Below are 25,565 nucleotides of genomic sequence, written 5' to 3'. Positions count from 1 at the left end.
TATATATAATTAAGAATATCACATACATATATCCTTCGTGGAGAATATTTATATTTGTAAAAGCTAGTTTACACAAAATTTGGGAGGAAGGAGTATCTGATTATTGTAATAAGAAAGTTGAGATACTACATTATGATGATAATAACGTTTTTTTAAAATTTAAAGGAAAATTAGAAAATTATAAGAACAAAAGAAACAGAGTATTAATTATAATTGACGAAGCGCACAATTTCATACTACGAAATAAAGAAAAGGATTACGACAACAAAGAGAGAAAAATAAACACATTATACAGACTTATAAGTAATGTTTGTAATGAAAAATACAATAAACTACTTCTAATGTCTGCAACTCCGGTTGTAAACGATATAAAAGAGTTTAATATTCTTGTAAATTTGCTTAGAAAAAATATTGTAAATTTTGACGAAAGATATTTTGATGACGAAAAGTTAGTTAACAGAAATAGGTTGAAGAACGGACTACTTTCAATAGTTTTGTACCAAAAAGTTGAAAACAATTCGTTAACAAATACAATTGAAAATGATAATTTTGCATCTAAACGCATTCACATATACAAAATACTAATGACAGATTATCAAGAATCATTTTACAACGAGGCAGAAAAATATGAGTCCTTGAACAAAGATTTGTATAAATTGAAACCTATAAGGAGAATGGTTTCAACATTTGTATACGACGGTTTGAAGATCAGAAAGAAAATGACAGAAGAGGAATTTAATAACTTTATAAAATCAAAACTTTCTTCTTTTAGACGCAGTATAGAAAATATGAGTTTTGATGATAAAATTATCCAGAAATTTATAAATAATGATGATGACAATATAAACGATGAAAATTTTCATAAACTAAAACAATATTCATGTAAATACATAGAAGCATGTAGACTTATATTAAAGTCAAAAGGTAAATGTTTAATATATGAACCATTCGTAAGTTACGAAGGAATATCCACACACACACACACACACACACACACACACTTAAGGAATATTTAAAATTATTTAAAATTAGTTTTATAGAATATTCCAAATTATCAAATATTAGGGAAAGAAACTTATCAGAGTTTAATCACATTAATAACGACAGTGGAAAATACGTAAAATGTTGTATTTTTACTAATGCTGGTAGTGAAGGAGTGTCTTTTACATGTGTTAATGATCTTGTTGTTTTGGATATACCGTGGTCAGAATCTCAATTAAGACAAATTATAGGAAGATCATTGAGATATGGATCTCATTATAATATAGATAGAAAGTATGTAAATGTTCATATAATATTAGCATTTACAAAAAATGGAAAATCTTCTGATAACGAAATGTTTCAACTTATAAAAAGAAAATTAAATAGAATAACTCAATTGTACTCTCTTCTCAAAGAGTCGTCAATTGAATTTATTTATAACAAGTGCAATACATTAGAACCTATAAACGAAGAATATATTTTCGATACTATAAAAAATAATAAAATAGAATATGTAAATGAATCTAAAACATATAAGATCAAAAAAGTTATCAAAATAAAGTACGTTATTTCAGATATTATTGAAGACGGATATTTTGATTCTGAATCAAAGTATATATATGACAAAGATATGAATTTAGTTTGTAAGGCTAAAGAAACTAATGGTATTTTGGATTTGTTTGTTAGAAATGGAGAATTGATTTATAATGTTGATAACTTATAAATAATGAAGAAATCACATTGTTGAAATAAATATAAGTTCGAAAATGTTGATGGTATTATAGATACAAATGATCCTTTAATTAAAACAGATAATAAAATTTTTATAGTTGAATTAGCATCTATTAATGATTATGTATGTATTTATTTATTTATGAAATACAACTATCCTATATTGTATGACGAGATATATTTTATGAATTTTCTTAAGTCAGAACATAACTTAGTACTAAAATTAAAACATAATAATAATATAATTGGAATTATAACTGGTAAATTGTGTAATCTTAATATCGGTAAATCATATATAATTAATCATTTATGTATTAAGAAAGAATACAGGAACATGGATCTCTGTACTATATTAATAAGCAAAATATCACGAATTATATTTGAAAAAAAAAATTTATCATTCAATATTTTCGTGTGAAAATCAAATATTTAATTTAAAGTCTTTTTCTATAAAATCGAATTATATATTCGTAATAAACAAGATTAAATTAAATAGTAAAACAATTTGTTTATCACAAAAAGATAAAAAATTTAATTATAAATTTAATTATAAATTATTAAATAAGATAACTTCAAAAAAATATAGTATAAATTTATATGATAAGAATTGTTTAGATGATATTCATAAAGAAAATATTATAAAAAATTATAAAAAAGAATGTAAGAACAAAAATTTATATTTAAAATTTGAAAGTTTTGAAGATCTGGACTTTGAATTTAAAGATTGTATATTATTATTTGATAATTAATATAACTTTATTTATTTATCTTTTAATACTATTAAGGATATCAGGAGGTGTTTTGCATCAATTTTTTACATAGATCATTTCACGTTTATAAATAAAGTAATATATCATTTAAACATTAATAACGTGTGTGATATTCTACAGTTCAATATTAAAGAAGATGAAAAATTAATGAAATATTTCATAAAGTTGGAAAGTGAATTATACTATTACTTCTACAATTATAATATGACATGTGAAGTACACGACAATATATATATAACGTAATTACAGTGGCATCTAATAATCTCAAGGATTGTAAAGTACTTGTTTTTTGAAAGAAGTACAAAGACTTTAATAATATTAATTTCTTATAAATTGTATTTATATATATAATCATTATATGTATAAATGATATTTTTCTTTTTTAATTTTCCGCATTTTTTGCATATCTTACAACAATAAAAATATTGTAATTTACTTTCATCGTTTTGTGATAAATACTTATTATCATGATACTTTTTCATTAAATTTGAAAGTTTATCTTTATCATTCATTTATAGCCTTGAAATTTTGAAGTACTAATTTATTGAAAAATTACAAAAGTTATTAAACATTAAATTCTCGGCTTTGTAATTAAATAAAAATATTAATTTTGGTAATTACTTGAAAAATTAATATAAATAAGTAAATTATGAGTGACAATCAAACTTTAAATCACTATCTTGGAGACAGAAAATTGTCAGATAACGAGTGTACAATACTCCAGGGATATTCAAATAAGATTTCAACCATATGTAAGTTTGATAAGCAAAAATTAAAAAGTCTACTTAATAAATTTTCGGAAACGTTTTTTCAGAATGAAATGTCTATAGACAAAAATATTATTACTTATAACAGAATCAATGATAGAGTTAATAAATATTTTAATAGACAAAAGAATTGCAAGTATGATTATAGGGGGATTATAAATATTATAAAATATCAATTTATAGTTGTTATAAAATATACAAGACTACTGGGAGTTTTAACTAAAGAAGATAATCAAGATATATCAAGGACTCACGTAGATGTATCAAGTATTTATAAAACCAGTAAATCGAAAGAATACATAAAGAAAATATCTACTGAATACATAAATAATGTAAAAATAAAAGGAAATACTAATGGTAATGTAAAAAATGGTAATACGGACGACGAAGAATTCAAATCGTTGGAATCTATTATCATCAACATTATGAGAAAATCATTATATATACATTCGTATTTAATATGTTATGGATCGTATACAAATCACATAATACATAACGTAAAGTATGAAGATATAGATGTATATTTTCCAGAATCATTCTTCTATATGATTTTACTGATGTTTGCTGTTAAGATGATAACTGGTTACAATCTTTATATTCTTGGTTATCCATTTATTAAAGGACACTTGTCTTTGTTTTATAATAATAGAAAATTGATAGATTGCATATATCTTAGTAATTACACACTCGAGAAAATAAGAACAACAGATATAAACGGAATTAAATTTATAGATCCGTTATTTCAACTGTTAAATCAAATAAGAATGAATAACGAATTATTTAGATGTCATAAAATATATGAAAATAGTGAGAAATATATGAATCTGTTTTATACTCTTTTTTACTTTATATCAAAGATAAATATAAGAAGTTTGATCTTAAAAAAGTTAAAGAATATAGAAATTCTATTGACTTAAATAATATTAGTTATAAACTATATGGAAATAATATATGCATGCTTAATATTGACAATTTTATAGATATTGAAGATATAAATGATAGATTCGATAAATTAATTGTAATATTATCTGAACCCGAAGTTATAATAGATGAATTAAATAGCGTCAATGGAGTATATTCAATAAAATATAACGCGTTTCTAAATGAAATCTTTTTCGAAAGTAGGACTAAGAAAGGTGGAAAAAAATCAGAAAATATTAAGAAATCAAAAATCAACAGGAGAAACTTTGGTAAGTATAGTTTCTCGAATATAATAGATAACAACAAACAATATCTGATAATGTCTAACCTAACAAATACATTTTATATAGATATAGACAAGAATAAAATATCAATAAAAAACATACAATCTATGTTGGCTACACTAGCATTATACTCTTTTCTAAAAGATAAAAATGAATACGGATGGAGAATATTCAATTATCTTATATCATTGCTTAAATTTAAAATTGAAGACAACTTCAGCGACTATCAAGAATTATCAAGATACAGAACAGATGGCAATCAAAAGCATATAAAATTGAACATAGAAAACAATACTTTTAACGACTTTACCACAGATAAAAATCAAATAACATCAAATTATTTAGATAAATCAGTCTTTATAGCTACATATGGAAATAATGGAGGATTTTAAATCGCTCTTTTATTATAAATAAATGAATAATGAAAAATATATATTTAGAATTTCTCGAGATGACATTTGTAACTGTAAAAATGAAAATACATTGGATAATTTTATATCAAAAATAAAAGAGAATGAAGAAAATAATATATATATATATATATATATATATATAGATAATTCATTTAATCATTACCACATGTACGATCAATGTCAAAACAGATGTGATGTATGCAGAAAGATCTATATGCTCGTCAATAATATGGAGGTTTCTAATGAAGATTATGAAAAGGGAGGTAAAAAAAAACAAAAAAGAAAGCCTGAAAAAGAAATTGACTTCTTAGAAAAACCAAGTTATTTTAACATTCAAAATATAGACACTTCCAAGATAGAACGATTGGGGAAGAAGGCTATATATGATTTAATCAATCAGAATATTTTATTATCCGCAAACACCTTATCTAAAGATATCATAGAAACTATTTTAAGAAATTACAGTACTGATATAAATAATTTTGAATATGACGCGTTGGTAAAATATATAGAGGACAACACTCCTTATGTCTTGAAACAACAGATATTAAAAACACATCCATATTTTTCTCTTTCGAATCTTAACAAAATTGTTTTGGATAAACAAATGGAACTCTTGGAAGTAATATATAAATCACATTCGTATCAAACATGTAATTTTAACAGCAGAATAGTCTCAAAACAGTATAAAAATCTATCTAGTTTAGATAGTGGATTTATAAGAGATGTAGTTTCGTTCGGAAATAATAACGATTTTATAGAGCCTGTTATATTTTGTTTATTTGCAAATAAATTAACATTTTTGGACGATTTAATAAACAACGTTGATCCTCTTACTGTACTGACAGACATGATAGTTAACAAGAAAATAACTGAAGAGAATAAATTTAGAATGTTTTTGAAAGCGTCTGATCCTACAGATTTTATAACAGGAGATACTAAGATAATTAACGGAGAAGTAAGATTAAAACACGAATTATATAGATTAATATATCACAATATGTTAAAGATGATTGTTTTAAACTTGAGACAAGGTAAGTGGTACAGTCAACTGTCAGGAGAATTATCAAAGATAACAAACAAAATAGGATTCAGATCTTACAAAACCAAAGAAGAAAAAATATTATCAACAGTCCTATCGTGTGTTCCATTTAAGCCTATACTTGTAACAAAAACAACAGACCCTATATCGTCTGTACCTGAATCCGTTGAATTTGTAGAGTTTGATATCATGAGAAATAGATTAGGTAGTATTAAAGAATCTTTGAAGTTAGATAGTTCTGTATTTAATAATATAAGTTACGACTCTCTTACTAAAAGATTGTGTATAGTTAGAAAATCTATTGTAAAGGAGGAAAAAAATTGTGCGTATCTTGGAGAAATTGGTAATTTAGGTCCATTTTTAGGTAATAAACTGTCATTTGATATGTTTAGAAATATAAATAATAATTCTGCTCTATTTGCAAATGGTGTCTTCTTTATTAGTATTCCTAGAATTCACAAGAAATCTTTATCAAGATTTTATAATTCTGGTGCAAAAAACATTGTACTAGACGATCCTATAGATATACCTGATGATCCAACAATCGGAGGCAAAGTATTCTCTCTAATAGGAGCTGTATGTTGTAAAACACTAGAAAATTCAGGAATATACGAAATGTGTTCATCGAAAAAATATATCGGACGATATTCATATAACAAAATTGATGACGATACGTGGATAAAGTATGACCCGTTTGCAATGTCAGTTCCGTATATGAAAAATAAGATCATAGAAGATTCTTTGAGAAAATTGTTTAGAGAACAAAATGTAGAAATAGAAAATTTCGTAATAGATAATGATACTCCTTATGCTATAAAAGAGAAAATTAAAAATATTTCTAATGACAAATTTTCAATAAAAGATTTTCTATATAATGGTGGTCATGTTAAAGACGATATTTCTAGATACGCAACATTATTGGTATACAACAATGCTGGATTTGAGAATATTATTTGTGACGTATATTAGGTTACATATTTAATTTTTGTTTAATTTCATTCATTATCTTCTTTGTAACTTTTGTTTTCCAAAAATTATTTTAAAAACAGAAATAATACATTTAAATTGAAAGATGGATTCGTCAAATAATAAATTAAAAATCTTATACTGCGAACTTTATTTCGACGAAACATACGTGTATAATTTGAAGGAAAAATATGATAAGTTAAGTAAAAATGACAAAGAAATTATACAAAAATGTTTGAAAAAAAAATTGAAATATAAAGTAAATGAATTATTAAATTGTAAAAATCTTTATGTTGTAGACTATATATCTAATATAAAATATGAAAGTATAGTAAAAAACATAAACAGTTTTAAAACTATATATTATAGATTTATATAATAAATACTACAATGATAAAGAATATGTTAAATGTATTATACTATATATGAAATTTAAAAGTAATAGATTGTTCTATACATTAAAACTGGAAGAATCATATTACCATTTATTTTGTATTTCATGTAATAGTATATGTGAAAAAATAAAGGTAAATTCAGATTTGAAAGTTGTTATATGTAATATATTTTGTATACATCTCTCAAAATATAAATACTATTGTAAGTGCAACTATTAACACAATGAATTATCACAGATATATATATGATAGAATAAATTTTGATAAGGATTTAATACTTAAAATTAAATTAAATTATGATAATCTAGATACATCAAAGAAAAAAAAATTACAGAAATACATATTTACAAACAATAAATCAAAATTATCAAATATCATTAATAAGAAATCAACAAAAATAATAGAAGCTGAAAAAAAATAAACGTATTCTTACAATAGAGGAATTTATTACAGAATTTTCTACATAAATTAGTTTTATATTAAAAAATATCGGTTTATTTTTATTACTTATAAATGGCAGATTTTGATACACTACTAAATGGACAAACTAGTATATACGATACTTTATATTTATTCACTATTTTTATACTTCCATTTTTAGGATACATATCTTCTATCATATACAGCCCAGAGTCTGGGAGAAAATGGTACAAAAGTAATAAGTTTGTTCTTTTGGATTTATCCAATAGTAGTTATGGATTATTTTTTACATTATTCATATATTTATTCGCTGGAATGGGAATCATATATATAGCCAATTATTACCTAGAAAACGATAACTTAAAACTTTCTCAAGGAAAACATTTTACAAGAATTAACGATCCTCTTTTCAATATTAGTAAATTTTGGGACAGTATAATATTAAGCTTACTTCCAGTAGGATTTTTATTGATATGGATATCCCAACCTCTAATGTTACAATTTAATTCATTAACAATACCAGGATCTCTTTCTATAATATCAACAATTCTATTCCTATTATTTTCAATATATATGATTAAAATACATTGGATTATAATGATTTTATTCCTTCCGTTGTGTATATGGTGTATATATATGTCTGCATTCTACTTTCTCACTCAAGACGAAACATGTAAAGCTAATCAAGATTCTAAAAATGAAGATAAAAAAAAAAATAAAGATGATAATAAGACAAAAGACGAATCCAACGACGAGTTAAGACAACCATAATTATTCTTTTTCTATAGGAGTTCCATCTATTGTTGCTTTCGAAACTGGAGTATAAAAGTTTACTGTTATATTTTTATCTAATTGATTTTTATCTAACTCATACAATTCTGATAAAGGAGTGATTCCAGTACCTATACTTTTTAAAGCATCTATTAAATTCAATGTATATAATATATCTATGTCTTTCTCAGTAAAATTAAATGAATTCTCGAAATTTTGATTATTATTTGAGTTGTTTTTTACAGGCGATAAATTATTTATATTATCTTTATAATTTTCAAGATTGTTAACAATATCGTTAGCAGACATATTATATTTATCATTAAATATCTTCTGTATATTTTCAGACGCTTTGTTTCCAAATACCACGTTTAGAATATCGTTTCCACTTTTAGTTACAAATTTTTCTTTATCAACATTATAAGTTTTAAAACACATATAATGGAAGGCTCCATATGTTTAACAAACGATAAATAATGAAAATGGCGATAAGAGCCGTTGCAGGATGTTAGTGCTAAATTTTTAATTTTTCTTAAAGAAATTAGTAAATTAGTCTACAAGAGACAGTTAAAATTGTACACCGATCTCAATTCGAGATACTTAAAGTGTACGAAATTTTAAAGTACATTGTTCTCATATATCGAGAAACTTTAATGTACGTATAGGAATTATTGTAAAGAAAGGAAGAGAGAAAAAATATCAGGGCGCGAGTGGCTAAGCCGGGAATTGAACCCGGGTCTTTCGCTTGCCGGGCGAATGTTCTGACCATTAAACTACTCAGACCCCACGCTTCTAACATTTATTTCTCCTAGATTAGGAAATCAACAATGCTGTAGGACACAAACATATGGTTTGTTAAACATATGGAGCCTTCCATTATATGTGTTTTAAAGTTTTAAATCACGCGGGCATTATGACGCGTTTATGTCCTACAGCATTGTTGATTTCCTAATCTAGGAGAAATAAATGTTAGAAGCGTGGGGTCTGAGTAGTTTAATGGTCAGAACATTCGCCCGGCAAGCGAAAGACCCGGGTTCAATTCCCGGCTTAGCCACTCGCGCCCTGATATTTTTTCTCTCTTCCTTTCTTTACAATAATTCCTATACGTACATTAAAGTTTCTCGATATATGAGAACAATGTACTTTAAAATTTCGTACACTTTAAGTATCTCGAATTGAGATCGGTGTACAATTTTAACTGTCTCTTGTAGACTAATTTACTAATTTCTTTAAGAAAAATTAAAAATTTAGCACTAACATCCTGCAACGGCTCTTATCGCCATTTTCATTATTTATCAACATTATAAGGTTCTAATTTAGGAATTTTTATCTCTCCTAAAGAAACATTGATAGCACCGCATAATTCTGGGTCTTAAAGTAATTCTTCTTTTAAAATTGTTTTATTCTTTATCTTATTAATAATATCGTGAATACTTTTACTTCCTCCTTGAAATTTGTCAGTTATACTATTTGATATGCGTATGAAGATATTTTTGAAATCGTTTCTGTATCTTACATCATTTCTTGATATAAGCTCGTATAACTTATTTAAATTATCTACAGTCGTTCTCTCAACTATCATTCTACTTCCTCCTTTTTCAAGTGTTTTAGACATAAAATACAAACTTAATAATTTTGTTAATACTTCTGTAATTATAAGATATTCTATCCCGTAATACATATCTATGTAACATCCTAAAGAGTCATTTATCTTTCTTGAATCAAATTTTACAAATAATTTATTAATTTCAATTTCTCCTTCTATAGTTTTTATTATAAAAAATCTTAATATATTTTGAATAATATTAGATAGTAAAACCTTAACACAATCCAATTTAATATCTGATATATCACTAAAACTTAAAATTTTCTCAGATAATAATACATCTCTTATGTTTTTATTTTTTATTTCTTGTGGAATAATATTATGATACAATAGTATTTTTATTCTTTTAGATATTTCGATAAGATTAAACTTTCCATTATAATTTATTTCATTAACTATAAAGTTACTTAATTTCTTGTTGTCATCTAATTTTTTATGATATTTTTTTGAAAAGCTTTCAAGTATACTTTTTAACGAGCTATTTTTTATATCTTTTTTGTTATTAATAATATCACTATATATTTCTAATATTTCCTTGTTTATATTATTTAAAAAAATACCCTCCATTTATTTATAATATTTGTTTAAAATTAGAATTGATTAATAAATGGAAACATATAAGTGCCATAAATGTTTATCATACTCGTGTATTAATGTCAATAATGGTTATCTCTGTAAAGAATGTAATGTTCTGTTTTCAAGTACAACTAAAAAATCTAGCAAAAGTAAAACTTTCAACAATAAAAAAATCCATTTTAACAATGTTATGAAAGATATTTCAAAACAATATAATATTGAAGATATTATGGAGATAATATATGATTCTATAGAAGAAAACAATATAGAAAAAAAATTTATAAATCAATCATTGATATGTAGTATATTGAAGAAAAATTCCAACAAGTTAAAAGATTACAAGATGGTATATAATATTTTAAATAAGTTAGAAAATAACGAGAAGAAAATATACATACCAACTGATATGAAAAACAATATAGAGATATTATTTTTGTCTTTTATTAATTTCCTATATTCAAAAAATAAGCTTGATTCGATAAGCTATAACCTAATATTAAGTAATATGTTTAAGCTTTATGGGTTGAATAATACTTTAAAGCCAACTGTAAAAGACGAAAAAGAAGATTTGTGGAATATGTTTATTTATACTATAACTAATAATTATTTTAATAACGTAATTGAGGTAGACAAAATAAAATATACCAATTATAAACCAAAAATGATAACCAACTCTTTATATAAAATTGAAAATAGCACAGACTATCAGTAATTTTTACCTTTTTGTCAATATTGTTATTTTTATTTTATTATCTGACGTTATACAATCCAACCCTCCATATATATACGTGTCAGAAACATTTTTTATTATGTTGATAATTTCACTGCTGTCTTCAAAAAATATTATTGGTGGTATGTAAATATTAATTTGTTCATCTATATATATATATCGTTCTAACAATTTTAAATACGAGCCTTTACAAATCACCGAACAAAAACTTATAAATAGATTATCACATTTTAGAATATTATGATTGTTTTCTATTTCACTATTGCATGATAAACACCTTTTATTATTATATATCAATACTATTTTAATTAATTTATCATATAAAATATTAAAATCTTTAAATGCTTTTAAGTGAAAATAATAATTATTATTATTTTCATAGAAATATCCTTTGAATTTAGAAAAATCTTTTGTGTCATCTATAAGTCTGAAGATATCATCTTTATTTTCTATAATATTTATGGGAACCAAATTTATATCTACTTTATCTACATAATTAAACATAGTCCATATATTTCCAAAAAACACTTCACTGCACATTATAGAGCAGAAAAATCCATACCTTTTTCTATCCCAAATATATTTCTCTATTTTCCTGTTACAGTACCAGCATATATCTTTATTGTAGTTAAAATTTAACTGAGAATTATATACTTCATCAAATTCACTTTTTTTTTAATATTAATATAACTAAACACAGCTTCTTTTATTTCGTTTGTAGTAAAGTCTGTTCTGAATATATTTTTATTCATCTTAAATGAGTTTGTTTTATTTTCCGGGAATTTTTAATATCAGTTTTCCTAATTTAAATAATATTATAAAAAAAAGAGTGAATTAGATACTTATAACCTTAAAAATATTATTTCTATTAATAATGTAAAACATTTAATTTTAAATGCTTTAGATGAAGAAGATAATAGTATATATATAGAAATATATATACAATACTTAGAGTTTTATAAAAAAATAAATAATATTATACAAGATATATTTACAAAAAAAGAAATGCAAGATATATCAAAACTGGAAAATGAATATTATAATTTCATAACAGAAATAAGGAAAAAAGGTATTGATAAAAAATTAGAAGACATATCTAATTTTTTAGAAGATGTTTATTTTAAAAAACATTTTAAGTATATTAAAAAATATATTAATAACGAAATAACACTGGATGATTTTACGAAAGAATTGCAAAAGCCTATTATTTCAAGTAATGTAATATTAAATAGTATAAGGAATATAGACAATACCAATATTATGAATAAATTGTTAAAATACGAGAAAAAAATCTATTATTTTGAAACGATAAGTACTATTAGTTATTTCTTTGTACTCGGTGATTATTGCAGAAAGAATAATATGACAATAAACAATTCATTTAAGTCAGTATATAACAGTTTTATATTAGATAATTTTGATAACTTTAATTTACGATATTATTATATTTTAAAAATCTATTTTAGTTTGAATGAAAATTCCAACCATATAGATAATATTGAAAAAGATATAAAAGAATATGAGAAATTAATTGATAACAGTATAATATCGAACTTGAAGGATAAAAATTACGAGTACTCTTCGATATATAAAGATAATATGCTTGTAGATTTATATGAAACAAATGAAAAACTAAAGGAAATGATTACCAAATATGATTTATATCCAGAAGAAATAAAGAAACTCAAGAATGACATCGAAATATATTTCGAATCAGAAAAGTCAAAATACAATAGTTTCTTATCATCAATTAGTTCGATAGAAGATATAAAACATATATCTGATCATACCCAATCAGCAGACAATGTTTTTAAAATGTTTTTTTAATATTTATTTTTTTTCAATTATTTATTTGTACGATTCATTTTCAAAATAATATTTATTTAACGTTTATTTTATATTTATTTTTTATTAATTATTTATTTAAAATAATGATTCAGAGAAAAATATTTATTTAACGTTTATTTAAGATTTATTTTACATTAATTATTTATTTGAAATAACTATTTCAAAAAACATTTATCTAACGTTTATTTAACGTTTATTTAATGTTTATGTTACATTCATTATTCATCTGAAATAATGATTTCAAATAACATTTTTTAAATGTTTATTTAACGTTTATTTAAAGTTTATTTAATGTTTATGTTACATTAATTATTTATTTGAAATAATAATTTCAAAAAACATTTATCTAACGTTTATTTAACGTTTATGTTATATTTATATTATTCACTTGAAATAATGATTCGACAAATATTTATTTAACATTTATTTCACATTAATTTAATATATGTTTATTTTACATTAATTCTTCATTTAAAATAAAATGGTTTAAAGAAACAGTTATTTTACATTTATTTTATTTCATGTTTATTTTACATTAATTCTCTATGTGAAAAAATGATTTAAAAAGACATTTATATTTTATTCAACATTTATTAAATATCTTTTTTCTCATTATTTTAATATTTATTTTTAATTTATTATTATTTAAAATAATTTTAAAAGACAACTATTTAATTATTATTTAACATTAATTTAATATTTAATATTCGTGTTCTATATATGATACTATGTATATACATATATACGTGTGGCATATTAATTTGAAGAAAATCATGCACAAAATGCAGTGCATTATATTTGAATGAAAAATGACTTTCGACATGGGACTATGGCCGGTATTCATAGTCAGATCTTATATTTATTAAGATCGTCATTTGCAGCCATTTCATTAGTTGAACGAGATCTTAAGACCCAAGACTGCTCTTAAGATGATCTTAAATCTGACTACCCGGGAAAAAACGTTCACGCTTGATTTTATATAATTATATATGAGCATACAAAAGTATACATGAAATGTTACATAATTTTGAATGATAATATATTATTATGTATAATTATATATATTCATGAATGGTTGTATATATAACCATGCATGATCATATACATTCGAACATGTATTTGTATGGAACCATACGTGTTGTGTGTGCAGACTGTTTACGACTATGCATGATCATACACCATTCCATACAATACATTGTCCGATCTTGCATGGTCGTATATGAGCATGCATAATCGTATATGGTCATATTCATTAATACATGAATTTATAAAAAACCATATATGATTGTATGCAAGCTACTATATGATCATACATGATCATATACGATTCCGTACCGTAACGGAATTCTTATTCGTACGGTCATACATGATCGCATATGTTCGTATACATTCATACTTGGAATGTATGGTGTCATACTGATTTACACAAATTTATACATGTGCAGACATAATCATATACGACTTTATAAGGCATTTTTCCGGATATATAAATTATGAATATAAAATATAATATTAATTATTCTTGATAAAACATTTTGTTTTTATTATAAATAGCTATAATTATAAAATATACACAACATTATACGATAAATCCTGCAGAATATTAAACTCAGGCGGCGGTGTATATATTATATATATATATATATATATATATATATATATATATATATATATATAATATCTTATAAAATTAATTATATATTTTTAATATATTATATATAAATGTGTGTTACAGTAAAAAAACGCAGTTACATATAAAGTAAAGTACATACACAGGAACTTATTATGATTCGATATATTATGTGCTGTATATAACAGAAGTATGATTTGATCATAATAATCATAAGACTTTAGAAAGAAAATTTGGTTGTTTGCATATAAAATTTTCAATTTTCACAACTTTATGCATAAAGTTTATGTCATTTGAATTAATTATAACAAATTGATGCCTATTTTCTTCCACAGGTATTACATGCTTGACCTTCATCATTGTATCCTGATTATAAATAATATTTACATGTTTCACGAAAAATTGACGAAGTATAAAATATACCACGCCTTTAGATTTGAAGAAGAATCTGATTGATCCATAAATATTAGATTTATCTTGAAAGTTAATGTAAACAGTGTAACTATTACTTTTTATTTTCTTATAAATTTCAGAGGTATATGTTTTACTAGAAATTGTAGCTCTGGCATACATTAGTATATTAGTTACACTAAACTGATGCGCTATTAGCAATTCCCTCTCAGAGTCACTTAACGTTACTTTCACGCTATTACCATTAACTTCATTATCTTTTTGTAGGGTCGAATTAGATCTATTAATTTTATTAACTTTGTTTCTTAGAATTTGAACTCCGTTAACTATTTGTAAATTATTTGCAATTTCTTTGCCGATATGTTTCGAGCCATGTACAAAATTTGAAAGAAATCCATTAAAATTTTCGAATGGAAATGCTGAATTAGCCCACAGAGGACCCCAACGTCTCACACAGAGGGTAAGGTGTAACAGCTGATGAACATTGTATGTTAACTGACGGTCATCATATAAAATTTCAATGTCCCTTACAAATAATTTAAGCAAATATTCTGCTTCATCAAGATCTGGTACTTTCTTAATATTTTTTTGCAATAACGTGAATATAGCTATGACGAGAAGAAGCCAATGTTGGAAATACTTTTCTGGTAAATAATCAATCATAATAGGGACTGAATAAAATAAGAGCCAATTATAGAATTCGGATGCCTTATAAGACTTGAAATGGAATATACTTCGTGGTAAGCGACTAAATGTATCCGGAGGTAAGATGTTTAATAATCTGGTATCAATTTCAGCCATAAAATGTTTCACATTCCAATCTCCAGTTTTTTCGAACCAAAGAACCATAAATTGCTTCACAACTCCCAAAAGAACAGAATGCATGTATTCAGGCATGAAACATGTACCTACATCAATAAGGGGTAGAGCTGCAATAATTGATCTTCCTTTTACACCTTTAATAATAGTATTCTGTTTGGCTGCTTTTTTCCCTTGTTTTTCCATCTTTTCTCCTGTTCTTAGAGTAATTTCGTTGATGAAAGGATATATACGAATCCGCTTTTTACCAGTTTCCACAACTGTACACTTTTTGGTTTTAATTTCGCAATTATTACAGCCAAAACGTCCGTTATAATAGGAAATATTTTGCATCTCTGCTCTGCATGGGGCATCAGCCACTATCAATGGAGCTACAATTTTAGAATTGCCACTCTCATTAGTCTTTGGATCAATCCAATTAACGCCGGCATTAAAACAATCTTGTAATTTTGAACAAAACGGTTGAAGATAAGTATTCATTAACGGTTTGCGTTCATCATACCACAAACCAGTGACGACTAAGAAAGATTCCCGAAGATACTCTGGGATTTCAGCTATCATAAACATTAATGGCCAAAACTGAGCCTTTGAACTTTTCATTAATGAAACACCATCAGTATTTAATATTAAAGTTAAATCATACACTCCTTTTTCCCTTCTACAATTTACTCTAATATATTCTGTTCCATCAGTAATGTCGCTAATTACATTTGGATCGCGATCACGACACTTCGATTGATTTAAAATCTCAGCAAGATTTCTATGCTCAAACATATGTCTAATTTGCTGCGATATATCCAATTCATAAAATACCGATCTACCGCCGCCTGATAAACATACTCGGCAACAGTTGTTAACAAAGATATTATTATCATAAAAAAGACACGTTTTACAATAGAAGTGTTCCGTGACAGAGCACTGAGGAGCGATGTTTCGAGTATACTGAAATAACTGAAAACAAGATTTAGGCATATTATTCGGCTGTGGAAGCATATTACAAATTGTCAACAAAGTATTTTTTAAATTCTCTTTCGTCATCCTGTGTTTAATGTACAATTCGAAAACAACTAAGACACATTCATCTGTACTTTTTGGGCTATTCTCATACAACATACTATATGTTTCAACTACCTCGTCATTTTGATTGTCTTGATTGTCACCAACCTCATAACTACTCTCCGAACTGCAGTTCCTCTCAATGTCACTAACATTATTTTCATCCTCTTCTTCATTTTTGCTTTCTTCATTTTCTTCTTCATCTTCTTCTTCTCCTTCAACTTCTTCTTCTTCTTCTTCTTCACCTTCAGCGTCTTCTTCTGCTCCTTCATCATCATCGTTTTCTTCCAATTCGCTGCCATCGTCATCTACTAGTAGTAGGCTTTTTTCTTCCGAGTCAGCTGAGCTATTGCTTTCATGTACGGTCTGATCCTTGATACCTGTAGATGAGCCTTCTTCTACAAATATAATGGAATTATTTTCATCCAAAGAAGCCCTTACTTTATTCCGCCACCTTTGTAATGTTCTTAGAGGGATCTATATATAAAAAAAAATATAATTTATTAAATATATATAAATATATATACATACATAAATGAAACATGAATATTATGTTAATATTTGCACCAGAAAATAAGTTCTATATAAATATATATATATATTAATATATTGTCCCCAAAAAGTCCGAAAAAAATTTTTTTATATCCAGCTATAAAGCTACAAAAATACATAATTTTAAGGAACAAAGCGATGCGTTCTTTTTTAAAGCACGAAACAAGGAAGGATAGCACGTGCTATCGACAGATTTTTTAAATATTTTTATCTTTCATGATTTTAAAACTAAACCTGTATTTTTACAAGTTATATATCATTACTCGGCGAAAAATTATCGCAGACAAAAAATTACAAAAACTATCGATAGTACGTTAAAGTTAAAACTTCAAACTTCAAAATGCTTTGTTAATTTTTTGTCTACGATGATTTTTCGCCGAGTTACAGCGGCTTGAAATAGTTCAATTTTTAGCGTATGAAAAGTATTTTTTTTTTAAGTAATATATATGAAAATTTCCTGCCAATCGCACTCACATATTTTAATATGAAATAAATATAAAGGACCAAAGTTACAATAAGTGCATTAAGAGAATGTCATTATAAATGAAACTGTGTATATACGTACCGAAAGGTTTCCATCAATCTTCCAAGGGTGAGAATGATATAATTTCTTTTTCGCCACTGGTTCATCATAATCACGAATATCGTTTGACATTTTTTATGCGTATGGATATTTGATAAAAAATTGAGTAAAAATCTTTCAGTTGATACTTTTGCTCTGTACGCTATACTTGCATGTCACTGCCAGTGCAACCATGATCAACTGATCAGCTTTGCACATATAGCCGCTGCGGGCACTGTGGTCTACGCAGTCCGTACAGTCACAACGCGGGAACCAGAACTTTTCTGATAGCTATAGAAAACTATGAATTTATGATTATATTAGGTTTATGTATTATGTATTTGAAATTAATATTTTCAATGATATGATATATCTAATATAACAAAATAATTGCCATTGCTACACACGCGTGTCTTTATTGAAAGTCATTGTTATTGATCTGTCAAAAAAAATCGTTCTTTCCCGCGTTACGACTGTAGAGTGTTGAGCCCAGGGATGCGATATTTCCTACCGGGCTCCTGGCTCTCGAGCCCCACACAAGCGAGAAGCGCGTACATTGGCGGCGATTTGTCGGTTCGCCATGTGTGGAGTTGGACAACTTGATCGTAAGGGTTGGGGGGGGGGGGGGGACAAAAAGTTTTCAGAATTAATTTAATTTTCATATTAAAATTTTTTTATTATAAGAAATTATACACAATGATGAGCAACAAAATTGTAAATATTTTATACATATTTATAGTTTAACTTGAAACATACTTAAACTCACGAAACAAAACTTAATGAAAAAAATTTAATAAAAAATTTAATTTCGTAGAGCAAACGTTGTACTCCGAATTTTATTTTTTATAATAAATTCATCCATAAGTGCATCAATATCTAAAGTTTCAGCAATCTCGGAATGCATATGCAATATAGCTGCTGAATTCAACCGAACTTGCTGCATCGTAGAACGCAAATATGTTTTTAATCTTCTCAAAGCAGAAAAAGAACGTTCTGCAGTACACGACGTCACCGGTATTGTTAATAGTATTTGAATTAGTTTTGTATACTCCGAAACCAAGTTTCTCACGATCTTATCTTTTCGAAGAATTGTAACAACGTCTCCGAGAGATGTCACCGTTAATTTTCGGCTGTGTAGTATGTCGAAAAACATTCTCCGATGGAGTGCGAGCTTCTGAATATCAAAATCATTCTTGTATTCTGCAAGAGCATTCTCAATTTCACTTTCGTTATATTTATTATTTCCGATTGCAACATTTTCCATTTCTTTTAAAAAGTTCATGGTTTGGGTTGAAAATCTTTCATTTAAAGATGCGAAGACTTGGTCATGTACTTGTAAATATACATGTTTATAATATGCTTTTGGCGTTAAAAAAACATGACTATTATCAGTATTTTCCAATCGTTTTGGAATCTTACGAAGCCGCGGTAGTTTAGGATCTTCTAGTCCTAGTTGCTTAGCGTTAGTAATAGTTTCTTCCCATATCGACTCGAAATTATTCTTTCGGGATTTTGAAAATATCGAAATTACATTTTTTACCATCTCGTGTGATCTTTGAATGTTTAAATCCGTTTTTTGCAAGTTAGTGTTTAAAGTTTCGATAACTCCAAAAATTCTAATCATAAAACTTAGATTAAAATAAAATTCAAAACTTTCGAGATGATGTAAAAATCCAAGAGCTTTTGCATAGTTGCTACAATGAAATGTTGAATCAGACTCAAATAACAGTCGAGCTGCTTCATAATTGCTTGGTTCATACAGCGTTCTTAAAGATTTTACACGCATACACCACCTAATAAATCGAAAATATAACAAACGTTAATAATTCGTAAATCTAAATTAGTTTATATACATATATATAGCAGAATTTATCATTTATTCCTAAGATTCAATATTATTCAATTTTTAATTAAAATGTGATCATTCATAAACCGTTGTTAAAAAAAATTAATCAAAAGAAAGCACTTTCTCAGAAGGAAAAACAATGTTAAGTACATTTAATACATTCAGTACATGTATACATATATGTATATGTACAATGTAATTGCGAATATTTTATGTTTTATAAAATATTATCGAATATTTTATTTCAGTGTTATCTTAATTCTCACCTAGTTGGGCAAAACTGTGTAAGCGCAGGACTGATATCTGATTGCAATTCTTTAAAATGTCCTTGGCGCTTAGGGGAATCTCGTATAAAATTGATGAGCTCCTTTACCACACCAATGAAATTTTTTACGCTGGATATACACTGCATCCCGTCTTGTACTACTAAATTTAGATTGTGAGCATTACAGTGCACGTATAAAGCTCGCGGTTCACTTTCTTTAATGCGTGCCTGTAATCCTGTAATTCTTCCGCTTACATTAGCCGCTCCGTCATAACATTGTCCTCTTAAGTTATGGATATCCAGATCAAATCGAGCCAAAATATCTTTCACTATGTTAAATAATATTTCAGCTGTCGTACTTGGCGTTTCGTAAAATCCCATGAATATTTCTTCTATTGTCATATCGTCCAGTACGATTCTTATCGAAAAGGACACTTGCTCGAATCGTGTAATATCAGATGTTTCATCGATTATTATAGAAAAATATTTGGCTTTTTTAATTTTTGCAAGTTGTTTGTTTAAAATTTCCTTTGCCATCAAATGAAGAATTTCATTTATTGAATCTTTATGAGTCCACTTAAATTTCGTTTGTCCAAGCCACTTCTTAAGTATGGAGACGTCTTCGGCTCGTAATTGCAGTAATTTTAATACATTAGAAGATTCGTCGGTTTTTCCACGAAAAGCTAATCCTTGTCGAGCTAAAAAATTTATAGTAGAAAATATTTTACGAAGGGCCTCTCGAGCCTCTACCATTTCAGTTTGTTTAGCGGATGACATATGTTGAATAACAGTCGGTTTCTTCAGATTATTTAAACCAATTACAGCTGAAAGGTGAAAATCGCTTTTCTCATGATTTTTGAAGCGAGAAGCCGCGTTTTTCCAGTTACTGTAACCTTTGGTTACAAACGCTTCTTTTGCATTCATGGATTGAGTGTTAAATGGCAGTGTCAACTTCAGATCTATCGCTTGTGTGCATATTATGCAAATTGCTTTTCTGTCGACATTTAAATTTAACCACGAAAATTCTTTTGTCCATCGTTTAAAAGCTTTAGGAATATCTTTATCTGTAACGAAATCAATTAAATATATTCGTGAGAATTTATTAAATATGTATTAAATATCATGTTTTAAATATATACTCTATACTCTTGTATCGAAAATATATATATTTATTTATTAAAAAATTTAGCTGTATTTTCACGCAAAAATTCTAAAAAATGTAATAAATTATAGAAAATATAGGGAATTGAAATAATTATTAACAGTTATTATGTATTTAAATTGGTTATTATATTCATACCTTGATTATTGTTTTGATCTGAAGTTTTACTAAATTTGGTCTCTTGCAAACAATTTATTGCACTCGTGTCATTTTCTTTCATGTTTTGTTTCTCCGGACAATCGGAGTCAGAGACACACGCCGCTTCACCTCGAGATTCTTTTGTATTGATAGAGATTGATAGATCGTTTCGTGGTTCAACATTTTCAAAGGCTGTATCTGTATTATTTCTCACTCGTATTATATACCTTTCCATTGTATGTGTCGGTCTCACAAATGTACATGTACACACACAACGGCGATTGGGTTCTGTCTCTCTCACTCATATATTCCGAAACAAATAAAGACTAGTCGCTAAGATGCACGAAAGCTATAGACTAGCGCTCTTCGCGTAGAAAAATACGAACTATAAAAGAGAACTGCGTACTGCGTGAATATTTTATCGGCCGCGCTTGGTTTGCTCAGTGTGTGTAATTGAAATTTTCATCGAAATAAAAGTTCAAAAAAAATTTAATTATTTTTAGTTTAACACTTGTTATTTTCAAAAAGTTGTTTATGAAGAATTTTTCATGTGTGGAATTCCACACATGAAAAATTCTCATGTGTGGAGTACTCCACACACACCCCACAAAAGTCGCCGCCCATGAGCGCGTACATGTGCTGCGCAAAGTGTTCCGCGCAGCACATGTACACGCTTCTCGCTTGTGTGGGGCTCGGAAGCCGGGAGCCCGGTAAGAAACATCGCATCACTGGTAGAGCCCAACGTGCCGAGCTCCATCCTCCACCCCAGTACATCAGTATCGCTACCCAGTATCGCCGATTCGCTGCGCCGACATCGAGGTGCCAAGCGCCTTTTATTGTTTCAACAATTTTTTCCTTTGTTCTGTACGAGCGCCAGTGCTGAACGAACAAATACCACAACTACGTGTTCTAACCTGCAAAAATTATACACGAGGCTAGGAAACTCTGTGGAAACGCGTGTGCGTACTTCCGTGTCTGCAAAGTGCGTGTGTTCATAATATTGCATTATGTAAAATAAGAATTAAGAAAAGTCGTTTTTATTTAATAGCAATAATGTTCATCCTGCAATGCGAATCAGATGGTTCATATTGTGTGGTTCACGAAAATGCGGTCATTTTTGACGAAGAGAACATAAGACCTGGGGACAAAGTTATGTTCGTCTGGAATAAAAAACATTACGACGGATCCGTCATCATGAGATCAGGTAAAAAATTAACATGTTAATTAAGACTATATGCATAAAATTTCAAAATATAATAAATAAATATTTTAATGTTTTTTGTTGTTTTAACCATCTTAAATATGTAATAGTCTATAAAATTATAAAAATTTTTAACATTTTCTGGATATCAAACATTAAATATGTAATAAAATTTATACAGAATATTAAGGCGACAGAATAAGGCGACAATTGTATCTGCCTTTGGATATCTATCATCCAGCCATCTCCTAGCACAAAATATTTCTCGTTACTTTGCCCACGAATTTACATAAATAATGTATGGCTGGATGTGCAACCCTTCTCAACTCAATCATAGATTATATATTTAACTGTTTATTTATATATATGTACTTCTTATTCAAATTCATATGTATGTAATCAGTACTTTGATGCAGGTATCCTTCGACTATATTTATGCCAAACAGCATGAAGATTCATTAATAAATTCTATTTTTTTCCAATTCTCTCAGGTGTTGCTTAGGAGTAACATGGTGTTTCAAAGGGTTAATGTTCGATATCCAAAAAATGTTAAAAATTTTTATATTTTATAGACTATATAGACTATATATAGACTATTACACATTTAAAGTGAAACATTATTATTTACATATATGTTATAGATGATGAAACAAAAATTGACGAGAAAATAAAAATGTTGAAAGCTGAAGAAAAAAATAAACGCGCGTCAAAAAGTAAATGCAATAAATCGGAAGCATCGAAAGTAATAGATCGGTCTGAATTGGGCTCTAGTCGTAAAAAAGCATCTGTAAAAAGGTGGTCGCCAGAGACTAAACTCTTGTCGGGCGAGAATAAAAAACCACGAAATGTTTTATTGAAAGGGAATGGAGCCGTAAGTATTTTCAATATATATTAAATCCAGGGCTGGGCAAAATGTATTTCAAATTGTATTTCAAATACAATAAAATATTTGAAATACAAAATGTACAATGCTAACACAATCTTGGTATTTAAATTATAAAATACAAAATACTTTTAATTTTTAATTTTCGATTTAAAATACAAAAATTTTGTATTTTAAATTAAAAAATTGAAGATATTTTGCAATAAATACTAAAATTGTTAGTATTTTGTATTTTGTATTTCAAATGTGTTTGCCCAGCCCTGATTAAATCATATATATTAAAATTTTTACTTTGTTTCTTTAATATACATATCCCTATATCTCTTAAAATGTAATGAAATTATGACTCTTTTTTCAGAAAAGCAATAAAAGTGCAAATTGGCAGGAGAAACTTTCTTCGGCAATGCAGGCTCAAGTTTCAAAAGTGATCGATATCCAAAAGAAAGAAAAATCGATCAGCATCGAAAACAGTAACCTAAGTAGTTCTCCCGATTCGAAAAATGCTTCGTGGTCAGAAGATGAGTCAAACAGGGAATTAACAACTCCCGAAAAAATCGCAAAAAAAAAGGTAATTATATTTTATGAATATTTTACATATTAATTGCTATTCATCAAACTGAATCAGTATAATACTCTCTGATTATCATTTCAGCATTATGCACAGCAGAAGCAATCAGATATCGCGGCATTAATGAAAATAGCGTCAAACGCACCAGTTTTGGAGCCGCGGAAAAAATCTGAGTTACCAGCACTTAAAAAAAATGAGACCAAAGAGCTTTCAAGAAATTATTATTCAATAGTAGATGACGAAAATAAGGATTTGCGACAGGATCTAGGTATGGCATTTTTTAATTATAGAAATTTTAGAAAAGAATAAATTTTAACTATTGGAAAATATTAAAAAATTATTAGTGAGGATTATTTATTGATGAATATATTTGAATAAATAACTTTACTTAAAAAAATAATATACTGTAATACTGTAATAATATACTTGTATTTTAATGTGTTATCACTTTCAAAATCAAAAATCAAAAATATAAAGGCAAAAGAAACTACTAATAAGATTATGGATGATGATGAATATAGTGATGATGATTACCCATCAACTACAGTTGACGAGCGTAATCTGCAATCTAACGACCAATTATTAGGACAAAATTCGCCAGGCGATAAGGTAAAATAATACAGTTCCTATGCCTTTAATAAGATTCCTAAATGTTTTCTAAACGCAATTTTACATTAAAAAAAGCATATCTTGAAATTGTGATCATATATATTGCAATCTTAAGAATAATATTTGATATTGAAAAAATAACATTTATGATAGTAAATATTACTAATATTTTACAGATGGTCTTACTGCAGGATGGGGTGTTCTGCAATGAACGCGTTTTGGAAGTCGCATTGAGTTCGTCGCACAAGGCGAGCCATATTGTCCGCCGCCTAATTGTAGGCGTATTTAAGCTTGAGCTTAAAGAACTGCACATTCACGGGCGCAAGTCACCGCGGAGTGCATGAAAACAAAGACGACATCACTTGTTTTAAACTTGCACGCAAGAAATAGTATCATTGGTTAGTAATGTATATTTATTCTTCAATTATGCCACAATTATTATTTCCGTATTTATATAGCGATAAAATGTTATATATTTATGTATAAAAATTATGTTTTTGTTTACAGATTATGCAATGAAATTGGCAAAAAGAAAAGGGTGGGTAACACAATCTATCAAGGAACTAAATACCGCGATGTCACAAAAACTGGGCGAAATAAAAAGAGAGCTGAAAAACGCTGATGCCCAAAACAAGTAATTT

The 25,565-nt window shown here is 27.0% G+C and overlaps 3 protein-coding genes and 2 non-coding genes across 8 annotated transcripts; 2 read left to right on the top strand and 3 right to left on the bottom strand.

Moving 5' to 3' along the window:
• Window positions 1-9,173: 9,173 nt before the first annotated feature.
• Window positions 9,174-9,246, bottom strand: TRNAA-GGC (transfer RNA alanine (anticodon GGC)). The gene has a single exon. It is a non-coding gene; the product is annotated as a tRNA-Ala (tRNA).
• A 197-nt stretch (window positions 9,247-9,443) lies between these two features.
• On the top strand, window positions 9,444-9,516 carry TRNAA-GGC (transfer RNA alanine (anticodon GGC)). Its single transcript has one exon. It is a non-coding gene; the product is annotated as a tRNA-Ala (tRNA).
• A 5,443-nt stretch (window positions 9,517-14,959) lies between these two features.
• On the bottom strand, window positions 14,960-18,377 carry LOC105678622 (uncharacterized). The gene is made up of 2 exons (XM_067349219.1): window positions 18,256-18,377; window positions 14,960-17,615 (listed from the first exon to the last, which is right to left on the bottom strand). The coding sequence occupies exons 1-2, from the start codon at window positions 18,343-18,345 to the stop codon at window positions 15,063-15,065; spliced, it is 2,643 nt and encodes an 880-aa protein (XP_067205320.1). The 5' UTR covers window positions 18,346-18,377; the 3' UTR covers window positions 14,960-15,062.
• Window positions 18,378-18,888: 511 nt separating this feature from the next.
• On the bottom strand, window positions 18,889-22,104 carry LOC136997974 (zinc finger MYM-type protein 1-like). Its single transcript, XM_067349564.1, has 2 exons — window positions 21,664-22,104; window positions 18,889-21,427 (listed from the first exon to the last, which is right to left on the bottom strand). The coding sequence occupies exons 1-2, from the start codon at window positions 21,896-21,898 to the stop codon at window positions 20,361-20,363; spliced, it is 1,302 nt and encodes a 433-aa protein (XP_067205665.1). The 5' UTR covers window positions 21,899-22,104; the 3' UTR covers window positions 18,889-20,360.
• A 421-nt stretch (window positions 22,105-22,525) lies between these two features.
• LOC136997975 (uncharacterized) lies at window positions 22,526-25,220 on the top strand. Of its 4 annotated transcripts, none has more exons than XR_010888527.1 (6): window positions 22,526-22,645; window positions 22,712-22,867; window positions 23,506-23,735; window positions 24,106-24,315; window positions 24,400-24,924; window positions 25,101-25,220. XR_010888527.1 is itself a non-coding variant. In XM_067349565.1 (4 exons), the coding sequence occupies exons 1-4, from the start codon at window positions 22,717-22,719 to the stop codon at window positions 24,622-24,624; spliced, it is 816 nt and encodes a 271-aa protein (XP_067205666.1). In that variant the 5' UTR covers window positions 22,568-22,716; the 3' UTR covers window positions 24,625-25,067. The 4 variants fall into 4 exon arrangements, 1 of the variants encoding a protein (XP_067205666.1); XR_010888528.1 differs by having other exon boundaries at window positions 22,548-22,622; XR_010888526.1 differs by having other exon boundaries at window positions 22,568-22,867.
• The last annotated feature ends 345 nt before the right edge of the window (window positions 25,221-25,565 follow it).

This window comes from Linepithema humile, chromosome 2 (assembly GCF_040581485.1).
Source record: "Linepithema humile isolate Giens D197 chromosome 2, Lhum_UNIL_v1.0, whole genome shotgun sequence".
In the NCBI taxonomy this organism is placed as follows: domain Eukaryota; kingdom Metazoa; phylum Arthropoda; class Insecta; order Hymenoptera; family Formicidae; genus Linepithema; species Linepithema humile.
Note: the sequence above shows the minus strand (reverse complement) of the source record. Positions and strands in the feature narration are given on the sequence as shown.